The sequence below is a fragment of the Oncorhynchus kisutch genome, linkage group LG10 (genome assembly GCF_002021735.2).
Source record: "Oncorhynchus kisutch isolate 150728-3 linkage group LG10, Okis_V2, whole genome shotgun sequence".
Classification (NCBI taxonomy): Eukaryota; Metazoa; Chordata; class Actinopteri; order Salmoniformes; family Salmonidae; genus Oncorhynchus; species Oncorhynchus kisutch.
Genome location: NC_034183.2, coordinates 45,686,060 through 45,702,084, shown reverse-complemented (window position 1 = coordinate 45,702,084; position 16,025 = coordinate 45,686,060). Strand labels below are relative to the sequence as shown.

General features: G+C 41.8%; 1 protein-coding gene across 2 annotated transcripts; it reads left to right on the top strand.

The window, feature by feature from the left end:
- The first annotated feature begins 454 nt into the window (after nucleotides 1-454).
- On the top strand, nucleotides 455-16,025 carry LOC109898210 (sarcalumenin-like). Of its 2 annotated transcripts, none has more exons than XM_020493083.2 (12): nucleotides 455-729; nucleotides 11,173-11,284; nucleotides 11,526-11,619; nucleotides 11,797-11,851; nucleotides 12,066-12,206; nucleotides 13,087-13,247; nucleotides 13,833-13,931; nucleotides 14,094-14,239; nucleotides 14,434-14,605; nucleotides 14,723-14,835; nucleotides 14,930-15,014; nucleotides 15,109-16,025. In XM_020493083.2, the coding sequence occupies exons 1-12, from the start codon at nucleotides 615-617 to the stop codon at nucleotides 15,163-15,165; spliced, it is 1,350 nt and encodes a 449-aa protein (XP_020348672.1). In that variant the 5' UTR covers nucleotides 455-614; the 3' UTR covers nucleotides 15,166-16,025. The 2 variants fall into 2 exon arrangements, with proteins under 2 accessions (XP_020348672.1, XP_020348674.1); XM_020493085.2 differs by lacking the exon at nucleotides 455-729 and adding an exon at nucleotides 1,361-1,821.

The following is a 16,025-nucleotide window of genomic DNA, read 5'->3' as shown; positions in this document are numbered from 1 at the left end:
CAGCATAATCACTGTTTTGTGATCATGGCCTTGGTCAGGGAGTAACAAAAAAAGTGGTGTCCACCAATGACTACTCTGTAAACACTCCCTCTGTAACCAGGGCTGATGGGAACATGGTTTGCTTAAAATAAGACATGCTCTCATTGTTTCTTTGTTACTCCCTGGCACCGAAATAAAAAAGTGCCATGATCAAAAAAAAGCATTTTAAACTATATTGGTCTATTTTATTTTTTTGTGAAGCCAAGTGTTATGTAAAGACATATCAATTATTATACTTTGGTATATATGTTTAGGGTTAGTTGGTGGTGCAATTTTGTCCTTTTTTTGTATTAAAAAATGTAACATGACTGACCACACACTACTGCACTGTAGCTGATGGCACGTGCAAACGACATGATACCAAATAAAAAGAACCATGAACTACACTACCCGAAAGGCTTTGCATATACTGGTAGCTACGTGGCTCCTCTACAACGGACCGGGGTGATTTAAATTTAGACGGAGTAAGAAGAGGGGCAATTTAGATCAGTCTGAAATTGAATGAGTAGCTAGCTAATACTTTTTATAGTTTAAAACATTTATTTTCCGTCATACGTTTGGATTAACGTTTTGCAATGTCTGGGAAAATCAAGAGCCGAATCGCGGCAAATGCCGACTTATCTGGTAGTGTGTCTTGCGATGAGCGGATTTTACGAGACTGTCATCAGTTGTACATCGATGCCGACAGTGGTGAGTTAGATTGCTAGCTAATGTCTGATCAAATGAAGAGATCACCAATTTCAACAGGCATTTGCAGTCGGAATGTCATTCAGCCTGTATGTCTAGCTAGCTATATTTGGTATGACTCATTGATTCGGGTGGGTATAATTTGTGGAACGTTCCAACAGGAATCTGTAACAAAAACGTAATGTACAAGGTTGCCAACAAACGCATATAAAGTTAGCACGATCAATATACCTAGCTAACGAATAGGCTTCAACTCACCACGTAACTTATTCTTAATGTTTGTCCATAGGCATGAAGACATAATAAACGCGGTGAGTGAAAAACGTAATGAAATAGCCCACTCCCTACCCGGTATCTTATTCGCCCTCTATACAACTTTGTATGCGTTGTTTGTTGGCAACCTTGTTATTTACGACGTTTTAGGAACCTATTCCTGTTGGAATGTTCCACAAATTATACCCACCCGATTGATTCTGACTAACTCGTCACTAGCTAGTAGCTTGCTAGTAACATTACGTTAAAAGGGCTTAGTTTGTGTCCATTCACTCTATAGTGATAATTTTGTTTCCTTATGTTATAAAATGCATTTCACTTAGACAAATCAGACGTTGGAACTATAATGTTCTATCTTCACACAGCATAGTTCTGAGCAGGGCTGGCTCCAGGCATAAGCAGTGACTTTGTGCAGGGCTTTCCAAATTTGTTAACCTAACATGCTGACCAGACCGGACAGGTCGCGTGCGCGAGCGTCACAAATACATTTAGAAATCTGTTGCGTCTGCCATGCCAAGGGCAAAAATTGAACTATTTTCTAATCTATTTCTGACGCAGATCGCACTGAAAGTCCTGCCTCTCCCATCTTGTTATTGGTTTATAGAAGCAGGTACCCACGTGCCATCTCCTCATTGGTTATACCCACGATTGAAAGACGAAGTGTTTTGCCGGTCGTAGTGGTAATACGCTAAAAGTGTAAATTTCAATCACCATATAAGTTCAAATATGAAAAAGCCTGGAAGGGGGAGCGATGACTAGAAAAGATTCGGTGGGCCGTTTTATGTGTGGATTTGTCGGAGTAGAAGACCTTGTGCATTTCAGGTAAACTAACAACTCAATGTTTATATCCCAGGACAAATTAGCTAGCAAGTGCAAGCTAACTAGCTAAATTGCCATACATGTTTAATGCTTTTCGACCTGTCCCCAAATTAATGTCATTGGTTCAGAAATAGTTTTTATATTTTAACCTGCGTGTGGTGATTGGTGTAGGGGGACACAATACATGTATGCACGATAGCGCACGCGCGCAGCCGGTTTGGGTTCCGGTTAAGGAGTTTTGACAGTGTTGCCAACTCCTCAGTAAGGAAAGTAGCTATTGGCTGTCCTAAAAGTCGCTAAATCACGCCATTGCACATGGCAAATTATGCAAATTAGGCATGTAATTGTGATGGACGCTGTAGGAGAGAGGAATAACGTCGTGGAAGAGACAAAGTGAGTAAAAAAAACACCCTAAATATGTTTAGAACTTCAAATTAACTTTCTTCTGTCAATTCTTGTTTTTGTTTTTTAATGTCACAATTCCAACCCTCCTGCTTTATCCGGGCTTGGGACCGGCAAAAGTGACCCAAAAGAGATACTCTGGCGGAGTTACTTCGTTTTTAAGTTTAACTTTTATTTTTTTTTAAAAAAAATTTTCTTAATTTGGTTTTGAACCTTATGGTCCACTTAGGAGCCTACAACAAGTCACAGTAAAACATGAACATTTTTAACCATAACATTTTTTTTGTATACAATCTACATTAACAATCTAAATGGACCAAAAAGAGACAATAGAACAAACTGTCAATGGCAATGTGAGAAAATTATGGTAATTAGTCTGGCCCTAATCCATTATATATATTTTTTTCAGAACACCCTCCACACACAGACAGGCTGTGCTGGCTCACAGAAAGAGTGGGTCATCGTCATTTTGGTCAAGGCTCTCTATGGCAGGTTCAGCAATTGAGGGAGCTGACTTAAATGAGTAAGCAGCTGATGTGCCAAAAAGCTGCAAAATATTATCAGGCAGCTGGTGCTCATAGCAAGCTTCACCAGACAGCTTCAGTCCATATCAAATGTACAGGATGGAGTTAAGGGTCTGTAAGCACATCTGATTTCTAATTTTGCTTTTTACCACACTCATCTGGCTGAATACTCTCTCGACTTCAGCATTCGAGTGTGGCAAGGACAACACGGACACAGCAGCCATGGCAAGTTCTTGAAACGGGTTGATATCAGCTGCATCTCTGAACTTCCAAATCACACTCCAGAAGCCCAGTGTGATGTTTGTCTCATTCCATTTACTTAGATGGATGGCACGCCATTGCTGGACAATCTTGTCTATCACTGCAGGGGAGTAGCCAAAGAGCTTGGCTATTTCTCCAGGGCTCTTATTGTGCTTTAGAGTTTCCTCCACATTGAAAACTGACATGTACTGCAATGCTTCGATGTTGTCCGGCAGTCTCACCCTCAACTCCTTAGTGTGGGAGACGGTGAAGGCTACACCCCACTTCTGACATTGTTTTCATCCTCAGGCGCAAGGTGGAGCTCAGCTGCCTTTGAACCAAAAAGGTAACCAAGGTACGGTTTGGGACTGATGTATCCATCTGTTGGCCCTTTGAGTACATCAACATTTGCCAGTGGATTCAGCTCACAGACTTGATCAGGCTAACCAAGTTGTCAAGTAGCTTAAGAGGATCTACTTGCTCTCCCTCAAAAGCCTTGATGGCCAACTGTACCTCACCCAGCACTGAGTTCAAAAAAGTCAGATACAATATGTTTTGAGGATCACTGTACATGGAGTATAAAACCTCAGCCATGTAGCAGTGTTCACTGGACTTGGTGACTGTGAAATGCAGCCTAAGCTCCTCCCACTGGTCCGAAATGCGTGAAACCGTGGGTTCAATGGAAAGCCAACATGTGGCACACACCTTGGTTATCTCTAGGGTTCTCCCTACAGTTGGTCTCATATATGGCCTTGTAGGCCTCCCTGCGCTTTGGAGACACTGAAAACCAGTTATAAGTCTCTCGTACCTAGTACTCCACACTACAGGGGATGGTGTCATTGGAAGCATGACTTACAGCAAGCTGCAGAGAGTGGCACCCACAACCCCCAGGTACTTAGAAAGACTTACATCTGTGGACTCATCGAGGAAGAGGCTGAAACGCTGGTCACCCACATCTGCGACCAACTTTTTCAGAAAGAATGGTGCTAGAACACCATTAATAATTTCTGGGCGCTATGTCCTGTGCATTTTGAAGTGGGTAGCAGCAGTGGAGTCTGAGAAAGCAGCTCTACATGCTTCTCCAATGTGATCACATGCCAGCATGGAACAGTGTTCAGCGATAGCTAATGCCATGGTGGCCTCAGCCTTTTTTTGCAGTCAATATTTTTGACCATAAATGGCAGCTTGTTTTGAGTGGAACTGTTGTAAGGCTTTGCCTTTTGAGTATTTTTTTTTTCATTTTTTACATCACTAAGTTTGGTGTAGAAATCAGACTTAAAATACAGACAGTATGCCTGTGTATCATCTCCAATAAATGACTTCAACCAGCCTTTGAATTCAGGGTTTGATTCCCACTCCTTTCTGTATTTTTGAGTGTACAGTTTAGACTGAGACATGATGAGCTAGCCAGCTAGATGTTTAACTTATGTCACAGAGAGGCACACACACAGTGGACAAGGTAAGTGACTGAGGCTGTGTGAGTCAAAAGCAGTGATTTATTTTAAACAAAGAACATTTTACCTTTACATCCCGCCCTGAATGTAAGCCAGATACTCGCGTGATTCATTTGCAGTCTGGACGTGGAGGGGTGAACATCTCCTGCTCTGACTGCATCTGGGAGGCACCGCTGTGTGAGGACTGGGCCACCTGTGAGTGCTTTGGGACAGGGGTGGGGCCCACGTTGAGAAAAGTAAGAACGATATGTGCTTTCACGTCCGTGTCAAAGTCTCCAATAACACCAGAAAAAGTTGCTAGTTGATGTTTTTGAAAATGTGTCGCTAGAGGGGTCTGAGTACTCGCTAAATATAGAGACCTAGTCGCTAAGTTGCAACACTGGGTTGGGGAACCCTGGCTTAGCACTGGCCCCCAAAATATGTTTTTGTATGTCTTCTTTTTCTTCAATCCGGGCTCAAGCCATAAGGTTCTCTGGCACATGATGTTAAAACGATTTCAATAGGAAAAAGTACATACATTTAATGGATAAATAATCACATAAACTATATTAATTCATGTTCATCACAAATTTGTTAAAGCGATAGTTCCCTAAAATGACAACCAGAGGGGGGGGAGAAAAACTCTAGGTCACCTTTACGCCACATCTACTCGTACAAAGCTCGCCCTCCATTTGGCAAATCTGACCATAATTCTATCCTCCTAATTCCTGTTTAAACGCAAAAAAACGAAAGCAGGAAGCACCGGTGACTTGGTCAATAAAAAAGTGGTCAGATGACACGGATGCTAAACTACAGGACTGTTTTGATGGCACAGACTGGAATATGTTCCGGGATTCTTCAGAAGACATTGAGCAGTACACCACATCAGTCACTGGCTTCATCAATAACCGCATCGATGATGTCGTCCCCACAGTGACTGTACGTACATACTAGAGGTCGACCAATTAATCGGCATGGCCAATTTCAAGTTTTCATAATCGATAATCTGCCTTTTTCGACTCCGATTATGGCCGATTACATTGTAATCCACGAGGAGACTGTGTGGCAGGCTGACCACCTGTTACGCGAGTGCAGCATCAAAAGGACCTTGTGGCTGCAAGGAGCCATGGTAAGTTGCTAGATACATTACATTTTTTTTTTAATAAGAAGTCTTCACATAATCACTACTTAACTACACATGGTTGATATTACTAGGTTAACTAGCTTGTCCTGCGTTGCATATAATCAATGCGGTGCCTGTTAATTCATTATCGAATCACATCCTACTTCAACTTTGCAAAACGGGTGGTGATTTAACAAAAGCGCATTTGAGAAAAAGCACGATCGTTGCACAAATGCACCTATCCATAAACATCAATGCCTTTCTTAAAATCAATACACACAAGTATTTTTTTAAACCTGCATATTTAGTTAAATTCTTGTTAGCAGGCAATATTAACTAGGGAATTTGTCACTTCTCGTGTTCAGTGCAAGCAGGGTATATGCAGCAGTTTGGGCCGCCTGGCTCGTTGCGAAAGTGTGTGAAGACCATTTATTCCTAACAAAGACCGTCATTAATTTGCCAGAATTGTATATAATTATTGAGGTTGTGCAATGTAACAGCAATATTTAGACTTAGTTTCCACCCGTTTGTTAAAATATTGAACATTTCCGTATTTCACTGAAAGAATAAACGTTTTGTTTTTCAACATGATAGTTTCCGGATTTGACCATATTAAGAAGGCTTGTATTTCTGTGCGTTTATTATAATTAAGTCTGATTTGATAGAGCAGTCTGAGCGGTGGTAGGCAGCAGCATGCTCGTAAGCATTCATTCAAACAGCAATTTACTGCATTTGCCAGCAACTCTTAGCAATGCTTGACGCACAGCACTGTTTATGACTTCAAGCCCATCAAATCCCGAGATTAGGCTGGCAATACTACAGGGCCTATAAGAACATCCAATAGTCAAAGGAATATGATATACAAATGGTATAGAGAGAAATAGTCCTATAATAACTACAACCTAATACTTAACTGGGATTATTGAAGACTCATGTTAAAAGGAACCACCAGCTTTCATATATTCTCATGTTCTGAGCTTAATTTAAATGTTAGCTTTTTTTACATGGCACTTTTACTTTCTTCTCCAACACTGTTTTTTTGCATTATTTAAACCAAATTGTACATGTTTCATTATTTATTTGAGACTAAATAGATTTTATTTATGTATTATATTCAGTTAAAATAGAAGGGTTCATTGTTCATTCAGTATTGTAGTAACTGTCATTATTACAAATACATCATTTAAAAAATAGTCCGATTTCAGTATCGGCTGGTTTTGGTCCTTGTCGGTGATTTATTTAGAATTCAAGGCACACTTTAAACAGCATGGCTACCACAGCATTCTGCAGCGATACGTCATCCCATCTGGTTTGGGCTTAGTGGGAATATTATTTGTTTTTCAACAGGACAATGACCCAACACACCTCCAGGTTGTGTAAGGGCTATTTGACCAAGAAGGTGAGTGATGGAGTGCGTCATTAAATGACCTGGCCCCCACAATAACCCGACCTCAACCCAATTGAGATGGTTTTGGATGGGTTGGACTGCAGAGTGAAGGAAAAGCAGCCAACAAGTGCTCCGCATATGTGGGAACTCCTTCAAGACCGTTGGAAAAGCATTCCTCATGAAGCTGGTTGAGAGAATGGCAAGAGTGTTCAAAGCTTTCATCAAAGCAATGGCTGGTTACTTCGAAGAATCTCAAATATATTTATATTTAACACTTTAAAAATATATATTTAATGTTTAAAAAATTTGGGGTTACTACATGATTCCATGTGTTATTTCATAGTTTTGATGCCTTATTCTACAATGTAGAAAATAGTAAAAATAAAGAAACCCTTGAATGAGTTGGTGTCCAAACTTTTGACTAGTACTGGACATAAAAGATTATCAAAGATCACTATATCATGAAGACAGTATATTTAAAACACAACTTGTAAACTCTCTGGATTATCTTTGAAAATGAACAAAATGAGCAGAATTTTTAAATAATCAAGAACAATTCTAAAAGTTCAATCGCAACTTTCAAGCAACTGAAAAATAAATCTGACAAATTCTAGTCTGTGAGAATTATAGTGCAAGTTGTTTCATAAGCAATTTGTTAAAGTGTGTTAGGTTCTGTATACTGAGATGCTAACATTAGCATATCAATGGTGAAAGTTCTAAGGCCATTTTGTGACAAACAAAGCAATGACTTTTCATAGTGTGCACACTTCTATACATTGGCCATATGCACCACGCATAGGAAAATAAACTATTTGTGTTTTTTAAAATGAGGCATTAGTTTATCTAGCATTCTATGTACATTAAATAAAGCACATTCACAAAAGTAGCCTATATAACCATCACATATGGATTATAGAAATTGAGTTGCAAAGGAAGAAATTAACACCGTCAAATAATCAACATCATAAGTTTTAGAAGCTCAATCTACCCATGTTGCAATAAGAATCGAGATGGTCTGCCTCTGCAGAAATCATGGGATTTAGATATCTTATGACGAGTTAGGATTTCCTCAGTCTAGGTTCCAACAACGTCACTCCAAAAAATCACTTTGGAGATTATTTGTGCCCTGTTATAACGCATCTCTCTGTGCGTCATGTAGAAATGACCTTGTCAAATCATGCTCTTTTTCGCATGATTGAAGTTCTGATTGCAACTGCTCTATTTTGCGCTATGAGGTCCTCTGGGACTTCAGTCATGGCAAGCTTGTTCAACACTAGTTTGCTGTGTCATAATTGACTTTTTTTTCTTATGCATTCCAACATATTGCCAGTAATGAAGAATTTCATCCCTAGTCAATTAAATGTCAGACCATTTTTGCCTTTCTTGATCATATCATTAATTTGAGATTGCTGTAACTCAAACATATCTATCGCTTGCATATTCTCCATCATGCATGTGTTCGTAATATATAAATCGGGGAATCTAATGAAATAAACTCCAAATGATCCGGAAGATATATTACGTCGGGATCACCATTAACTGTAGTGGGCAGTAATATTTGATATGTGAATATGCAGTATATTATAAACTCGGCAACAACAAAAAACATCCCTTTCTCGGGACCGTATCTTTCAAAGATAATTTGTAAAAATCCAAATAACTTCACAGATCTTCATTGTAAAGGGTTTAAACACTGTTAACCATGATTGTTCAATGAACCATGAATGAACCTGTGGAACGGTTGTTAAGACACTAACAGCTTACAGACAGAAGGCAATTAAGGTCACAGTTATGAAAACGCAGGACACTAGAGGCCTTTCTACTGACTCTGAAAAACACCAAAAGAAAGATGCCCATGGTCCCTGCTCATCTGCGTGAACGTGCCATAGGCATGCTGCAAGGAGGCATGAGGACTACAGATGTGGCCAGGGCAATAAATTGCAATGTCCATACTTTTTTGTGAGATGCCCAAGACAGGGAGGACAGCTGATCGTCATCACAGTGGCAGACCCACATGTAAAAAAATAAATAAAACACACACAAAAAAAAATATACCCTGCACAGGATCGGTACATCCGAACATCACAGCTGCGGGACAGGTACAGGATGGTAACAACTGCCCGAGTTACACCAGGAACGCACAATCAGTGCTCAGACTGTCCGCAATAGGCTGAGAAAGGCTGGATTGAGGGCTTGTAGGCCTGTTGTAAGGCAGGTCCTCACCAGACATCACCGGCAACAACGTCACCTATGGGTCCACCGTCGTTGGACCAGACAGGACTGGCAAAAAGTGCTCTTCGCTGACAAGTTGTGGTTTTGTCTCACCAGGGGTGATGGTCGGATTCGTGTTTATTGTCGAAGGAATGAGCGTTACACCGAGGCCTGTACTCTGGAGCGGGATCAATTTGGAGGTGGCGGGTCTGTCATGGTCTGGGGCGGTGTGTCACAGCATCATCGGACTGAGCTTGTTATCATTGCAGGCAATCTCAACACTGTGCATTACAGGGAAGACATCCTCCTCCCTCATGTGGTACCCTTCCTGCAGGCTCATCCTGACATGACCCTCCAGCATGACAATGCCACCAGCCATACTGCTCGTTCTGTGCGTGATTTCGTGCAAGACAGGAATGTCAGTGTTCTGCCATGGCCAGCGAAGAGCCCGGATCTCAATCCCATTGAGCACATCTGGGACCTGTTGGATTGGAGGGCTCGGAACTTGCAGGTGTCTTGGTGTAAGAGTGGGGTAACATCTTACAGCAAGAACTGGAACATCTGGTGCAGTCCACAAGGAGGAGATGCACTGCAGTACTTAATGCAGCTCGTGGCCACACCCTGATACTTTTGATTTTGACCCCCCCCCCCCTGTTCAAGGACACATTATTCCATTTCCTTTAGTCACATGTCTGTGGAACTTGTTCAGTTTGTCTCAGTTGTTGAATCTTGTTATGTCCATACAAATATTTACACGTTAAGTTTGCTGAAAATAAACGCAGATGACAGTGAGAGGACGTCTTTTTTTTGTTGTTGCCTAGTGTATATATAAATCACATGCGATTCATAAGACTATGCAATTAGCCCATTCAATTCATTATCTTTATCTGACTCCATAGTATAGATAGGAATATGCAAGGAGACTTGAGTTACACTAATAGGCATTGAAGAAAAGTCTGGGAATAGAATTCTAAATACACGTGTATTTAAATACTTTATGAAATGGCTGGATTCCCATGCAAGGCCTAAAGCTTATTAAGTTACAAGGCGTTAACAAGAATTACAAGGCATTATTCTAAGCATGGTCAGAGAGAGCGAAATCATAGCCTGAAAGGCCATGTCCCAAAAGTCCATGGGTTGGAGAGAGAAATAAAGTGTCTCATCACAGCAGGTCAGGAACAAACAAAAGAAGGAACAATTTAATCTTAGACCCTTTTATAAGCATCTCAGTTTTTTGGTCAAAAATTGAATTGTACTACTGTAAAGTTAAACTCCAATCAGACACTACATGACCAAAAGTATGTGGACACCTGCTCGTCGAACATCTCATTCCAAAATCATGGGCATTAATATGGACTTGGTCCCCCACAAACCGACATGTTGGAAAGTTGGCATCCTATGACGGTGCCATGTTGAAGGGGTGTCCACATACCTTTGTATATATAGTGGATCAGAGCTACATGATGTTAAGGGGGGGGGGGGGGTTGTTTATCTACACAATTTAACAAATTATTTTACCCATTGGTCAAAATATGCAATTTTTTTGGGGGGGGGGGACCCTACTTAGTTGCTTATACATGTATGGTATTTAGCTACACATTGATTCCTGAAGAATATGACGCCTGAGCTTAGTTCAACAGTCGAACCCCATCAGAACCCTTGCATACATACATACATACATAGCGTAGTCTATGGATTTAAAGTTGTTGTATTTCTCCAGCCACATCCCTCAGCTTTTTACTGAAACTGGTGGGGAGGACACTTTGTTAATATTTCAATTAGGATTGCCTCTATAACGTGACTACTAGCAGGAGTTGTTAGCAATTACTAGGGGTCGCTAGATTAGTAAGCTAGCTATCGCTTAGCGGCTAATGCTAGTAAACTACCAAATTTGATCAATCAGCGTTATACGAAACTCATCAAATCGATGCGGAAGTTTACGGCTAGTATGTATCCCATAGCTTGCTAGCCGATGTTTGCTTATCTAACGTTAGCTAATTGTCCTGATCACATCCCCTGCTGTCTCTATTCTAGGGCTGGTAGCAGTGGCCCAGTCAGTTGGCGTGACTCTGCTGGCACCCAGGAAAAAGATCACGGTCATGTTGATGGGCAACCACTCAGCCGGCAAGAGCTCCTTCATCAACTGGTAATGTTCAATCAAATCAAGGTTATCATTGACAGCGCCAGAAGGGGTAGAGAGGATGCACTTTGAAAAGTATTCCATCAGGGACAGGGACTTTTCCGTTCACTGATACTTACTGTCCCCTATGCTTCCTTTTGCTTCAAAGTCATTGTAATTATGTCCCATGGTCCATTTGTTATTGTGTGTGTGTGGACATGAATGCCAGAGAGCGTGCTTGTTAATGTCTGCTGTAACTTTGTCTCAGGTATGTGGAGGAGCACATCCAGCGCACAGGAGTGGCCATTGAGACGCAAGGCTTCAGCTTTGTTACTAGTGGCCGCAAGAGAGAGTCTCTCACAGTGAGTACTGCTGGTATAGTTCTGAGTGAATTTCCCCTTCAGTTTGCTCCTCACGTCATGCACTTTGGTTGAGGTACTTTGAGGGGCTTAACCTTTTCGCTGAGTAAGTGCTCACACGGTGGATATTTGTTTTTCTCGCAGAATGTAAACTTTGTTTTGTTTCTTGCTGTATTTCAGGGAAATGCCACGCTGCACCTTTACCCACACTTCAAACCACTACACGAGATCAAGGGTGAGACTTCAGAGTTGATTCAACCTCATTAGTCTGCGTCATAGTAAGACTCAGGAAACAACTCCCTCCCCTGTATTATATGATGCAATAGAAATACAATGGTAATGGTAGCATGACTGACGACCCATTCTAAACATTAGTCAGCACTTTGTGTGAAATGCATGAAAATACCATTCAAGTAAAGGGCTCTCGCTCTCTCGCTCTCTGCCTGTAGGTGTGTCTGAGTACCTGGGCACTGAGATCTGCACATCGCGGCAGAAACGCTTCAGCCTAGTGACTTTTGTGGACTCTCCTGGCCTGGTGGACGGGGACATGAAGTACCCCTTCGATGTGGACCAGGCCATCATGTGGCTGGGTAGGTCACCACAATATGGTGGTGTAGGGTGTGTAATTTTGTGAATATACAGTAACAGTCAAACGTTTGGACACACCTACTCATTCAAGAGTTTCTTTATTTTTACTATTTTCTACATTGTAGAATCATAGTGAAGATTAAATAACCCATCTGGAATCATGTAGTAACCAAAAAAGTGTTAAACAAATCAAAATATATTTTATATTGAAGATTCTTCAAAGTTGACAGCTTTGCACACTCTTGGCATTCTCTCAACCAGCTTCATGAGGTAGTCACCTGGAATGCATTTCAGTTAACAGGTGTGCCTTGTTAAAAGTTCATTTGTGTATTTTCGTTCCTTTTTAATGTGTTTGAGCCTATTTGTTGTGTTGTGACATGGTAGGGGCAGTATACAGAAGATATCCCTATTTGGACCAAGTCCATATTGCGGCAAGAACAGCTCAAATAAGCAAAGAGAAATGACAGTCCATCATTACTTTAAGACATGGTCAGTCAATCAGAAAAATGTCAAGTACTTTTTAAAGTTTCTTCAATTGCAGTCGCAATAACCATCCAGCGCTATGATGAAACTGGCTCTCACGAGGACCGCCATAGGAAAGGAAGACCCAGAGTTACTTCTGCTGCAGAGGATAAGTTCATTAGAGTTACTAGCCTCAAAAATGCCAAGAATGTGCTAAGCTCTCATCAAGTGGCTACTTTAAAGAATCTCAAATCTCCAATATATTTAGATTTGTTTGACACTTTTGGTTACTACATGATTCCATATGTGTTATTTCATAGTTCTACAATGCAGAAAATAGTACAAAAAATAGTACAAAATAAAGAAAAACCCTCGGATGAGTAGGTGTTCATACTTTTGACTAGTACTGTCCCCTCCCAGGCGAGCTGTGTGACCTCATCCTGGTGTTCTTTGACCCCATGGGCCAGGCGCTGTGCAAGCGCACCCTCAACATCGTGGAGAAGCTCAACGAGAAGCACGGTGACCGCCTGCGCTTGTACCTCAGCAAGGCCGACGAGGCCGGGGGAGAGTCGGACAGACAGGTACACACACACAATTTAAGATGAATAAAGTTCATATTCACTTAAGTTATTAACGCAATGTATTATACTTTTCCATTTCTGTAATACACATGATTCTGTTCGTGCAAGGTTTTTAATCACTAGACTTGGAGGCCAGACCTGAAGGAGAACTGTCCATAAACTATCTGCTGATAGTGTTGGTGCCAGTCTAAAGGTGCCAGTTCCGAGGACACACGGGTTATTATTGTACTCTGTGAGAGTGTGATTCACTGCCTTGTCTTTTATGTGTTTAGAGAACATATGTGCTTGGGATATTAGGGCCAGCTCAGGGAAGGCTCGGAAGACATTTTCTCTGCTTCTGTGCTGGAGGTTTCTCCCTCGAGCAAATTGTACTAAAATATAGATATCTTTGTTTTTACTTTATCAACGGCCGCTTTTGTGTTTATTTCACCTGGAAATTCTCTATTACACATCTACATTATGAGCAAGGTTGACAAGGGGCTGGGAGGAAGTTGGCCAGTTTGTTTTAATCTAACAGCTCCCAGCTTGAAGTTTCAAACATTAGCTAATCAGAAAATATATCCCTGTCGTGATTGGCTCTTTCAGAGGGTGATGATGCAGATAGTCCAGGAGCTGTGCAAGCGGCCGGGACTCAACAAGTGTGGCTTTGACATGCCTACCATCTATGTTCCCAACCCCAACAAGGTAGCCACCGCACCGCACCCACCTTTTTGTACACGGCACCTGAAAGCCACTGGATGTGCCAACCTGGGCAATCTTGGACTATCCTAGCTAAATAAATAACATGTATGTATACTATGTACATATGTTTTGAACTTCACTTCCACCTGCTTGTCCCAACCCCAGCCCAGTCGCTGTGTGAACCAGATTGAGGAGGCATGTCGCACCATCGAGAAGACCATCAACCAGACAGTCCAGAACACACTCAACTCACTAGAGAAGGACTGTGAGCTTATCACTGAGGCCATTGCAGATACACTCAGCCAAGACAGGTAACAAACGCATGCATGCAGTGTGTTTTACACCTACACTTTTATTCTCAACTTGCTGATAAAAAGACTGTATGACTGAGGATATTGTAGATGACACACACACATCACTGATCTTCTCTCCTTTCCAACACAACAATACCCACCTCCCCCACCCTCTCAATTTCTCTCTCTCTCTCTCTCCCTCCCTCCCTCAGGCAGACCAGTGTAGATAACCGGCGGGCGCGCTGTAAGGGCTGTTTGTTGGCTCTTCTGGGCTTCAGTGTCCCCTTCATGCTGATGGCAGCACTGGTGCTGGGCAGCTTCTCCAAAGAGCTGCTAGAGATGGCCCTGGGGGATGACGGCATCGAGGCCCTCTCTCTCTACCTGGTCAGTGTATTTGTAAGAGGGAGACGGTGTTAAGGGGTGGTGGTTGTTAGTCTGACCGTGGTTGTGTGTTTGGAATTTTTGTGTTTGTGTGACTCTGCCCCCCCCCCCTACCCACAGGCTCCTGTAGTGAGAGTGTTTGTCTCCATGTCCGTGGAGTACCAGCTCTACAGTTGTGGCGGACTAATCTTCCTCTCCTTCCTACTCCTCATCCTTGCCCGCTTCTCCTTCAGGTAAGAGCTGAGCACACACAAACTGCGGCATCTTGTTCAAGTACCACCAGTTATCAATTAATTATGCCTAAAGCATCGCTCTCTATCTCTGCAGGACTCAGCCCACTCTCTCCGGCCGACAGAAGAGGCAGCTACAGGAAAAGCTGGATTATGTGCAGGAGGTGGTGAAGACAAAGAAGGTAGTGTGTGTGTGACCATGCAGTGGTATGTGTGTGAGCATTCAGTGCTGTGTGTGCTTGACCACTAACTGTGTGTATCTCTCCCTTCCTGTAGAAGAAGCTCTATGAGGAATACCTTCGCCAGAGTGTGGGTGATCAAGATATGGACTGAAAGGAAATGGAGGAAACCACTGATGTACCACTTAACATTCCTACTGTAGAGGACCAAATGTAATGTAGGGTTTAAACTGTTCAGGCTTTACCTTCCTGGCCATGCCTTATGGTGCATTCATGACAATTCTGAAACTCAAGAGTTAAAATGAACATAAGTTATTTGTGTAGAGTTATTTGTTCAATGTCAGTCATGGAGGGCCAAAGCACTTCTGGTTTTCATCCTTCTAATCAGAGACTGATTCAGACCTGGGACACCAGGTGAGTGCAATTAACTACCAGGTAGAAACAAAAGGGTTTCGGCCCTCCAGGACTGTAATTGAACGTCCCTGACGTACAGCTTCCTATTGGTTGATTCTTATTCTTTCCAAGTGGGAAAACTCTGGCCTCCTCTTTCTGCAATGAATGTCCAAGTAGAGAATGTCTGAATTTCCGAGTTGTCTTGAACGCACCATTTACGTGTCCCTCCGGAGTACGCAGGGCGACATGGGAAATGTAATCCTTGTCCACGTGTTGTCAGTCCAATATCTGTTCATTCATGTAGTTGTAAACCATAGATCGCCTCAATTTCTAATATGAGCATTCAGAACCTAACTCTGACACGCACTGTAATATTCATTTCCCAATATTTTTCACTACCATGTTACCTGATAGGTAGATTTTAAAAACAACAAACATCATGGGACCTGTATTTTTGTATGAGATTAGATACGGTTTACAAACTACATTTTGAATTGAACAAAGCATTTATATATGTTTTTACAATGTTTGGTATACACAGTTGTGCCTGTTTGCTACTCCAGGCTTCAACATCTGACTCAGACAAACACCTATGCTGCAATAAACCAATAATAACATGAG

Excerpts from the sequence above, each read along its gene's own strand:
- LOC109898210 (XM_020493083.2), top strand. The coding sequence starts at position 615 with ATGTCTGGGAAAATCAAGAGCCGAATCGCGGCAAATGCCGACTTATCT. Across the intron at positions 13,932-14,093 it reads ATGTTCCCAACCCCAACAAG|CCCAGTCGCTGTGTGAACCA; the intron begins GTAGCCACCGCA and ends TCCCAACCCCAG. Across the intron at positions 14,836-14,929 it reads CTTGCCCGCTTCTCCTTCAG|GACTCAGCCCACTCTCTCCG; the intron begins GTAAGAGCTGAG and ends CTATCTCTGCAG.